The sequence below is a fragment of the Fukomys damarensis genome, unplaced genomic scaffold (genome assembly GCF_012274545.1).
Source record: "Fukomys damarensis isolate Sample0158 unplaced genomic scaffold, DMR_v1.0_HiC HiC_scaffold_3, whole genome shotgun sequence".
NCBI lineage: Eukaryota > Metazoa > Chordata > Mammalia > Rodentia > Bathyergidae > Fukomys > Fukomys damarensis.
In genome coordinates this window covers 11,523,299-11,534,125 of record NW_022900915.1, presented here as the reverse complement: position 1 = coordinate 11,534,125, position 10,827 = coordinate 11,523,299, and the positions used below count along the sequence as shown (strand labels likewise).

Here is a 10,827-nt window from a genome sequence, read left to right as displayed (position 1 = left end):
GGCGCCGGGAACCCCGCCTTCGCCTGGCAGCTGGCCTGTCACATCGCTGGCTTTTCTCAACTTCGTGTGGTATTTTTCCTTTCTCTCGTGCCCTTTCCCCCCGTATTACCGGTAGTTGTGAATAACCAAGGCGTCAGGAGTTTGTTGGGCGCTTAGTATTTGCCAATAAGCGCTTTATTTAGGGTTCTCGTTTATTTTTCACAACCACCATTCGGAGTAGCTGCTGTTTGCATTTCGCAGGCCACATACCAGAGGCATCTGCAGTTAGGTTAGTCTCCCATCTTCCAGGTGTGGAAACAGCCCCCCAACGGTGGGATCGGTGGAGCTAGAGCGGAGTGGTGGTTCCGGGAAGTGACTTGAGCCCAGGCATTTCGGCCCCAGAGCCAGAGATCTTGATCGGTTTTCTAATCACCTACTCGCGACATTGCCCTCTGGAACTTCCATACCGATGGAATTTGTAATTACAATATGAAAAAATACGAGTGGACTTTATAATCTTTCCTTTTTTTTTGTTTTTTTTTTGAGACAGGGTCTCACTATGTAGTTGAGACTGACCTGGAAGTATGTAGCCCAGGCTGGTCTCGAAGCCACAGCGATCCTCCTGCCTGTTTTCCGAGCGCTGGGATTACAGGCGTTTGCCACCACGCCCAGCTCTGGGTGTTTTTTGAGGAAAAAAGAGATGCTTCATGTTTCATTTTACAGTTCATTTTAGCCAAAAGGCCAAGGATATGGTTCCATTTTAACCCCCTGTATGCGAAAAATGTTTCAGATACTCAATTCCCATTCTGAATTGCGCCACTGTCAACATGTGAAAGTGAAAAACAGTATAAAGTAATGAGGACTCTCTTATTGTCTAGAATTTACGATGAAGTTGTATAAGGAAATGGGTATTGTTACTTTTTGGAAGAAAATAGTGTCTTTCAGATTCTAAATTATCACGAGGAATAAAAGTGTTATTATTCTAGAAGTGACTTTCATTCTTTATCCCCATATGCCCACTAATAAGGAATGGTCTTTGTATAGTCAAGGTCTTTCAGTAATAGTGGTGGAAAGTTTATTCTTGATTCTGATGACAAAAACTTAGTCTAGATGTATTTCTTAGTTTGCATTTTAAAAAGTATCTTCAGCTTTATATTTGCCTTGTAGAACCTAATTTGTGGTCTAGATAAATTAGTAAAAACTGATTTAAATCAGGTTTTAGATTATGTGGGTTTGTTGGAAATATTTGATACTTTTAGCTTCTCGGGATAGAAGTTGCTTGCAGAGTACGTTGTACCAGACTTTTACTTTAGCATTTCTCATGATTTGTGGTAAATTAGCCGTTAATGCAGCTGTTTTGATGGCAGAAGTTGAGGCTTAGTTTTGTATTTGTGTCATAGGTGTGTCTGGCAAATAAGATGTTCACAAGATACATGGTAAATGAGATTTAGAGATGGTTCACTTATTGAGCAGCATTTATTGTGTGCTTTGTGACAGTTACTGACCTAGGTCCTGGTAGTGAGTGCTGAGCCAGAGCAAAAAAGGCCTTATACTCAAAGAGCTTTTCTTATAGTTAAGGTTGATCTAAATTCTAAACTAAACCCACCTTCCAAATGGGGGAATCAGCCTTCAAGTGTGAAGTAAGTTAAATAAGGTCACTTGTGTAAGTGGATAGTTCTCAGGGTCTGGACTTAAACTTGGTTGTTGCTGTAATTTGCCTCCCACATGTAAGTAGCATCTCTACATTCTTACCCTTCAAAATGTTTGCAGTCTTCTCAAAATGTCCTCTCAGCACCGGTGAGACTGCTTATCTGGATAAAATAGTCTAGAAAAATATATTTGAATTTCTGTAGTGTTCTTGTGAAAATTTTTGTGTATCTGTTCATGTAAATGGCCTTCTGTTTTCTACAGTATTGGAAGTAGTGCAGTATAATTCATGTACATAGATGGAAAATCTTGAGGTCCAAATGCTGTTAATCTTTTTATGTTTAAGGACCACTACAGTAACTTTTAGAGGCACATGTATGAAGATAACATCTTACCTTGGGCCTTTACTTACCTGGTAATCTTATGGCAAAGTACTTTAAATTTCCTTCTCTATAAAAATAAGAATATACCAGTGTTACTACTGTGTAGTTGCTCTCTTAGTAACGTAATTTTTTTCCCCTGTAAAAATGGTGCTAAACTTACCTCCATGGGTTACTGTGAGGATTAAGAAAGTTATTATAGGTATTGCCCACGTAACTGGGCCTGCTAAATAAGTACTCTATTATATAAATAAGCAACAGTATAGTAGAGCAGTGTACTAAAAAGAACTACGCACTAGTAGATAAAGGTAATACAAAATTAAACAGATCAATGAGGAATTTATAGCATTTGTCATATGGTTAATTGAGACAAAGGGGCTGTAAGAGGCTAGAGGTGGGGAAGAGTTTGAAGTGCATTTGAACTGAAGCTAAATAATAGAGCCATTCATATAAAGATCTGGAAAGAACATGCCGGGTAGAGGGAAATATGAGCATGGTGACCCCAAGTGATGAACTCTGGGCATGGTGGCGTGTGCCTGTAATCCCAGTACACTGGGATGCTGAGGCTGGAAGATTCAAAGTTTGAGCCCAGTCCAGCCCAGGCACTTTAGCAAGACCCTGAATCAACATAAAAGTGTAAGAGCTATAGCTCAGTGTGAAATCTGTGGCTTCAGTCCTTGCTGCTACCAAACAAACAAACAAACAAACAAACAAACAAAAAAACTCTTTGATGATGACCAGAAAGACTAGAGTGGTTAGCTCTACAAGGGGCAGATGGTGGGGCCTGATAATGTATAGTTAGCCAGGCGATAATCAAGCTAACACTGTTACTAGTAGTGATACTGTTTAATACTTGCCAATACTATTACTATTCTTACAAGAATAGTAGTTGTAGCTAATACATAGCACTTAGGTGTTACTCTTTCAGGTATTTTACTTTATTGACTCATTTAATCCTCACTGCATGTTCTGATGTGATTGTTTTGATGAAGTAGTGTGTTGCGTATAAAGAGCACAGTACATGCTATGCATGTAATTGACATTGGCAACTTTATATTCCTGATGAAGGAAATTGTATGAATTTCATCACCATTCTGGTGGCAGACTTTTGAAAACTGGCTAGTTAAATTAATAACTAAGTTCCTCTTACAGGTACAGGACTATGTTAGGTTTTGTGGGCTAAAGTAATGATAGTTACTAAGCACTAGCCAGCATGTTTCACATGGATTATTTCAGTGAACTGAAATATGAAGTAGTTTTATTTCTGTTCCCCACATCTGAGGAAACTAACATTCAAAATGAATGTAACTAGCTTAATAACAAAAAGCAGAGTCCTGGTAGTACTTTTTGTCCTATCAAGCCTAAACACTTAACTTTTTATTTTTTTTTTGGTACTGGGGATCGAACTCAGGACCTTGTGATTGCGAGGCAGGCACTGGAACCACTGCCCTCTAAATTCCCTGCCCTCTAAACACTTAACTTTGAACTATACGCAGGAATTATGAAATTGCAAAAAAAAGAGAAATACACATATTGTAGATTTTTTTGAAAAAGAGGCAGACTGAAAGAAAATCTCAGATTAAGGTACATTATTAACTCAAAGATGAAATGGTATCTTTCTGTGTAGTTAACTCTTTTACCCTAAAATTTAAGACATACCTTAAGTAACAGTGGCTTTCTGTCTTCTATAGTTTTTTTTTCTATAATTTGAAAAAAGACCTTCTGGCTGTTTTTATACAACCCATATTCCTTATTGCAGTCACTGTTTTTGACTAATTTTCTAATCTTTGAGCATAGGCTCGTTTGCAAATTTGATTAAATACTCTTGGTAGAGTACTTCTGGAATTGGTTACTATCTTCTTTTTCTATAAGACACATTGGTTCTTATTAGGACTTTTTTGTGTGGCAGAATCAAACCTCTGATGTGGAAATTTTTTTGTTTTTGTTTTTGTTTTTTGAGACAGGGTCTCACTACATAGTTGAGACTGACCTGGATCTCACTGTGTAGCCCAGGCTGGTCTCGAACTCACAGCGACCCTCCTGCCTCAACCTCCCCAGTGCTGGGATTACAGGCGTGCACCACCACGCCCAACTCTTGATGTGGAAAATTTAGAGGAAGTTCAAAGGGTAATCATAAGCAGAGTTTTGAAAAATGTGGGAAAGTTGTACAAGAATCCAGTCTGGTGAGGAGAGGTTATAAAAATGATTATTTCAAATATACATGAAGAAGATACTTATTCATCTTCTTTTGAGTATAGAAATGTGGCTTGTATATATAATGTAGTGCTTATATTAGCCATTGGGAAGACCATGATAGATGCTCAGTAGTTGGAATACAGAAGATTGTAGTAAAAAAAATGTTATTGTTTTTGAGGCAGGCTCTTGTATAGCCCAGGCTGGCCAAATTTGCAGTTGTCCTGCCTTAGCCTCCCAAGTAGCTGAAATTACAAACATATGCCAGGGCACCTGACTGTAGCAAAAAAATAATTATAAGGGTCTACATAGTCTACTTGTAAGGTAGGTTAGGCTGCAACATCGCCTAGATATTCATTGGTTCAAGAACAAATATTTATTGAGGTCTATGTCCGACCTAACATGTACCAAGGATACAAGAGTGAACAGAATTTCGACTGTAAAGGGCCATACAGGGTATTTATTAGGAGCCCTTTGCCTGTATTTGAACCTTGGTTTTACTCCTGAACCATCTATGTGGTCATGGGCTAGTTATTTAAATTGTGTGCTCTAATTCTTCATCTATAAACTGAGGAAACAGTAGTATTTATTTTATAGGATTTTTATGATGATTAAATGAAAAGACCTTAGAACATTGGCTGGCACATAGTTAACACTTTGAAGGGCTAATATTTTTTTAAAGTACCTGGGAAAGACAGATCGTACTATTATTTTTGACATTGTTTAATCTGTAGAGAAGTACATTAGGGTATTTAAAGAAGGAGAATGGGATACAGTGAAGGAAAGGCTTTCCCTCTAGAAGGTGAATGACGTTGACCTTTTAACCTACATCCACCCTCTTTTACCCTTTGAGTTTGGAAGTGATTTCACACTTACAAAAAGTACAGAAGGTTAATATTTTGCCTCTTCTGATTTTTTATTTGCATGCAAGCATGCTCTTTTTTACTCTATTTGTGGTGATAAATATATTTGTGGTCTTTTGTTTATTCATAAGTATCACTTTGTACTTTTCCTTCTCCCTCCATTTTTGGATTGAACCCAGGGCTTTGTACCTGCTAAGCGTGTGCTCTTACCACTGGGCCTCATCTCTGTAGAAAGTAAAAGTGTTTATTTTCTAAGTAACTATAGCCTAGCAATCAACATCATAAATTTAGAATTATATTATACTTTATTGTCAGTTGATCCAATTATTTTTAATAGCATTTTTTCCCTTTGGTTTAGCACCCAGGCTAAATGTAGTATTGCCTTGTCATGTCTTTTTAGTCTTCTTTAACCTAGAACATTTCTACAACCTTTCTCAGTCTTTTCTGTAAAGCATCAGTATTTTTGATGAGTGTCTCTTTAGTGGAACATTCCTCATGACTGAATTAAGGTTGTGCATTCTTGACTAGAATGGATGAAACTGTGTGTCCTTCTCAGTCACATGTTACCTACCCATCTTTCCTTAGGTGGTAATAGTTTTGATCATCTTGGTCAAGGTATTGCCTTAATTTTCCTATAGTGTTTTTCATCCTGCTTTGGGACTGTAATTAGCATGGGGGCAGGCACAGATCTCATCCTAATTTCTTCCGAGATTTGGCATCACCTGGGTATTCTCACTGATGGTTTTTACCACAATGATTGCAAAATGATGATGGCTGCAGTGATGGCTTTCCAGCTCCAGTGTCGCTTAAGGGCCTTTTATATTTGATGTAATTATAGGTCAGCAGCTATTCATTTTTTTTTTTTTTTTTAATAAATCTGAGAAACAGAAATGTGTTCTTTGTTCTACAAACAGGATGGCTCAACAGCAGGCCTTGAGGTTCCGAGGCCCAGCTCCCCCACCAAATGCAGTGATGCGAGGCCCTCCACCTCTCATGCGACCACCCCCACCCTTTGGTATGATGCGAGGCCCTCCTCCACCACCGCGGCCCCCCTTTGGGCGTCCTCCCTTTGATCCTAATATGCCACCAATGCCTCCTCCCGGAGGGATACCTCCACCTATGGGCCCTCCGCACCTCCAGGTAAGGATGTAGAAGTTGCTGTTTCTTTGTTGGAGCCAACATGAATAATATATATGGATTTTTGCCTTATATTTTACATTTTTTAAACAGTTTTCATTTTATAGGATAATGAGCAAAAGAGGTATCTGTGTGGTAGAAACAGTGTAGAAATTTGGAACAGGAGTTTAAGAGGTTTTTGTTTTGTTTTGTTTTGTTTTTTGGTACTGGGGATTGAACTTGGGTCCTTGCACTTGTGAGGCAGGCGGCAGAACTACTGAGCTAAATCCCTGGCCTCAGGAGTTTAGATGGTAATACAAAAATGTACATATAAAACTATGATTGAGCAGAATAATTCTTACCTACCTTTTTTAGTGCTATGAATTATTTGTTTGCTTTTGAGACAGGATCTTGGTATGTAGTTCAGTTCAGTCTGGCCTTGAACTTACTATGTAGCCCACCCAGGCTGGCCTGAAACACAGGGCAATCCTGCCTCAGCTTCTAGAATCCTGAGATAACAGGCATGCGCCACCATGCCTGGCTTGAGTTGTGTTTTAGAAACCCATCTTCTTTATGGGAAATGAAGTTGAAATCTTTTTTTTTTGAAGTTGAAATCTTAAGGTATTAAGGGGAGGGAATTTGTGTTCAGTGATTTATAGTGTCAGTAATTATAAAAATACATGTAGTACAATATTTGTTCTTATCTCTATGAAAAGTTTATTATTGTAGAAAAAGATTTATGAGATTTCTTTAAATAAAAACATTTGTGATATTTTAACTTGAGGCTTATATCCCTTTCCAATATAACTAGGCTTATGTATTGTGTGACTTGAGGTTCTGAAAATATCAACTCTTATCTTAAATGTTAGCTTTTGGGATTGCATTCTTTTTTTGAATGTCTCTTTTATTAAGTTTAGCTTGTATGTTTATGAAACCAAGTAAATATATAGTATCTCCTTTCTATTAGCTTAATCAAAAATGAACTATACTAAAAGTTGGAAGAGATAATAGTACACCTTTTAAGGAATGTGGTTTTATATTTGCTGCAAAATTAGAAAAAAAAGTGCAGCTTTTTGACATGGTGACTCTGGAAATTTAGTCCATGAGAATTTGTTGTTCTTTGTGCTTTTAAGAGTTGGTCATGGTGGCGCATGCTTGTTATCCCAGCAGTTGGTAGGCTGAGGCAGGAGAATTTGAGGCCAGCCTGGGCTACGTAGTGAGTTCAAGACCAGCCTGAACTACACAGGGAGACCCTGCCTCAAAAAAGAGTTAAACATAGTGTGAGATATTGTAGATGTAGAGGACTGATGTAACCCTCTAATGGAAATATATCAAATGTTGTGTTGGGATACTCTAATATAGTGATGCATCTCTTGGTTTTGATGGATAATTATGTAGTTTCATATTAAATTGATTTCTAGCTAAGGGTGTGTGAGACAAATTGCAGATATTTTATATAATGTGAGTCTGTTGGTGCTTGAATGACATGAAACTGAATCCTATAAAAATGAATATGGAAAAGAAAATACTTTTAGGAAAATGGGGTATAGTTTAACAGTTTAGTTTCCTTTATTCAGTTTAAGTGCGCTTTGGATAATTGAAAAAAAATTTTTTTTTGAGACAGGGTCTCACTATGTAGCTGAGACTGACCTACGTAGCCCAGGCTGGTTTCCAATTTACAATGATCCTCCTGCCTCAGCCTCCCAAGTGCTGGGATTGTAGGCGTATGCCACCGGGTAATTGAATTTTAATTACTTATAGATGGTAGAAGAAATCTTTTTAATCACTGTTCTAGACCTGTTTTTAAAATATTAAGCCTAGTATTTATTATATTTTTAATTTTGAAATTCATATTAAAGCAATTGGGAGCCTGGTGCAGTTACACATTCCATAATACCAGCTACTCTGGAGGCCAAGGCAGAAGGATTGTGAATTGGAGAGGCTTAGCTGGGCGTGGCAGCACATGCTTGTAAATCCTAGCACTAGGGAGCCTGAGGCGGGAGGATCACCACATGTTTGAGGCCAGTCTGGACTATATAGTGAGTTCAATGCCAACCTGGACTACATAGTGAGACCGTGTCTCAAAATAAACAAGGTGTTGGAATAGCTCTGCGGTAGAGCGCCCCTGGGTTTAATATCCAGTACCCCCAAAACCCAAAACAAAACCCCAAAATAACAAAAAACCAAGCCATAGATTGGATATATATGTTGTTTTAAGAAGTTACAACTTTCCCTTTTCTGCTTCAGTTAGGTTTTGATATATTTCTTTTTAAAAATTAAAATGTTTACAATGTGGAGATACCTCAAAAAACTATTATTAGTGGTCCCATTTGACCCAGCTTATCCCTCTCTTGGGTATTTTTCCAAAAGAATGAAAAGAATCATACCACAGCAATATATGTGCACCAATGTTTATAATGGCACAGTTTGCAATAGCTAAAACTTGGAAACAGCCCATTGTCCATCAACTGGAGACTGGATAAAGAAGATGGGGTTGTTCTACAAAATGAAATATTACTCAGCCATAATGAATGAGAAACTAGAGACATTTATAACTAAATGGATGCATATTGAGGCCATACACAAGTGAAATAAGTAGGACACGTGTACGTACAGATAGTTTCTCTGGCGTGAAAAACTAAAAATACTAAAAGTGTGATATAGGAGGAGAAGGGCTAAAGGAGTGGGGAAAGTGGGAGGGGTAGGGGAAAGGAAATAAGGGAAAAGAAAAAATATGAGAAAAGGAAAAAGTGGAAACAAAGTCTTTGTAAATAGGGGGGTGGGGGGGTGAAGGGAGGTCAGGGGAATGGGGAAAAAATAAGAACCAAGGTATATCGTGTAAAGGTACAAGATCCCAATGATGAATGTAACTGTATTGTATACCTAAAATGTACCAATAAACTTAATGGAAAAAAATTAAAAGGTTTTGTAATCATTTTTTTTGCAGAGAAACTTGACTTATACAACAGATGCTATATTTGAACAGGCTGTAGAACTACTTTACTTTCGGGTAGAATTAAGTAGTAATTTAAATAAAAAAGTAATTCCAAGTGACTGTAACCGTTCTTGTGAATTAACAGAGACCACCTTTCATGCCTCCACCCATGGGCACCATGCCTCCACCTCCAGGGATGATGTTTCCACCAGGAATGCCTCCTGTGACTGCTCCTGGTACTCCAGCACTGCCTCCTACTGAGGAGATATGGGTTGAAAATAAAACTCCAGATGGGAAGGTAAATTATAAAACAAAAAGCTTGTTATTTTCCTGATAGCAGTGAAACTGGAGGTCTGGCAGATTGAGATTAATGTTTGTCCTCGTCAATTAAGAATGAGCCTGGGTTAAGCAGCAGATAGGGTGAGACTTCAGGAAAGCTGACTGGGTTAGACTTCGCAGTTACAAGGCTTCCTGTGTACTAGTGTACATTCATGTACCTTTGACTCTGGAGCTTATGTTTTACGATATGTCATTGGTTTGCAAGACTATTCCCAAGTTTGGTGATTTGCTACAGGGTAAGGCATGTAGGCTCATAGGTAAGACTTACTACACCGAAAAGGATGTAGAGCAAAATAGCAAAGGGAAGTAGGTGCATGAGGGAAAGTATGAAGGAAAATGGGCAGTCTTCGAAGAGTCCTCTCCCAGAGGAGTCACACAGGATGGTCTTACTTACTCCATAGGACGGAATGATGAGAATACATGTGAAATGTTTCCTACAAGGAAGTTCCCCTGAGCCTAGGTGTTTTTGTGGAGGGTTTTCCTTGTGGCTGGTCACATAGGTACCATCTGGTTAGCACATACCGAGGCTTAACACTCCTTGAAGGAGAGCAGAAGTTCAACATAAACTGCATTTTTTTTTGCATAAATATTTTAGGCATGGTAAATCATTCTTAGTAGTGAGGGAATGGTGGCAACCCTGTAGAAATTCAAGTTCCAGACTAGCCAAGGCCAGCTTTGTAAGCAGGACTTTATAAGCATAGCAGTGTCATACCTGCTAAGTTAACCTTCTGTATAAAATAGATGTTTTTCTTTTTTGTATATGTTAAAAATACAGCATTTTAGAACCAAGATACATCATGTAAAGGTACAAGCTCCCAATGATGAATGTAACTGTATTATATATCTAAAATGTACCAATGAACTTAATGGGGAAAAAATGCAGCATTTTTTTTACCTTAAAAAATTCAGAGTGGCATTACCTGCAGTTCATAATATATGAATCACTTGTTCTGGATACTTTCTCTTTTCTAAGTTATTTTTAAATACCTTTTTAAAGACATAATATACTTGCATCATCATCATCATCATTATTGTTTTTTTATTTTTTGGTATGGGGGATCAAACTCAGGACCTTGTGCTTATAAGACAGATGTAGTACTGCTGAGCTAAATCACTGGCAAGTTGCATTATTTTTAATAATGGTTGATGGATTCTGTACTACCACTTTGCTTCTCTGCAGGTTTACTATTACAATGCTCGGACACGTGAATCTGCATGGACCAAACCAGATGGAGTTAAGGTTATTCAGCAGTCAGAACTGACACCTATGCTTGCAGCCCAAGCACAGGTTCAGGCCCAAGCACAGGCCCAGGCACAGGCACAGGCCCAGGCGCAGGCCCAGGCCCAGGCCCAGGCCCAGGCCCAGGCCCAGGAG

At 38.4% G+C, this 10,827-nt stretch overlaps 1 protein-coding gene across 3 annotated transcripts in view; it reads left to right on the top strand.

Moving 5' to 3' along the window:
• Tcerg1 (transcription elongation regulator 1) overlaps positions 1 to 10,827 on the top strand; it is a 66,307-nt gene that overhangs the window by 474 nt on the left and 55,006 nt on the right. For 2 of the 3 annotated variants that reach the window (XM_010627059.3, XM_010627061.1), the window contains exons 2-4: positions 5,977 to 6,202; positions 9,259 to 9,411; positions 10,633 to 10,825. In XM_010627059.3, the coding sequence (XP_010625361.1) occupies positions 5,977 to 6,202; positions 9,259 to 9,411; positions 10,633 to 10,825 (572 nt within the window). The remainder of the gene's footprint in view (positions 1 to 5,976; positions 6,203 to 9,258; positions 9,412 to 10,632; positions 10,826 to 10,827) is intronic. The other variant, XM_010627060.3, reaches the window with a different exon arrangement.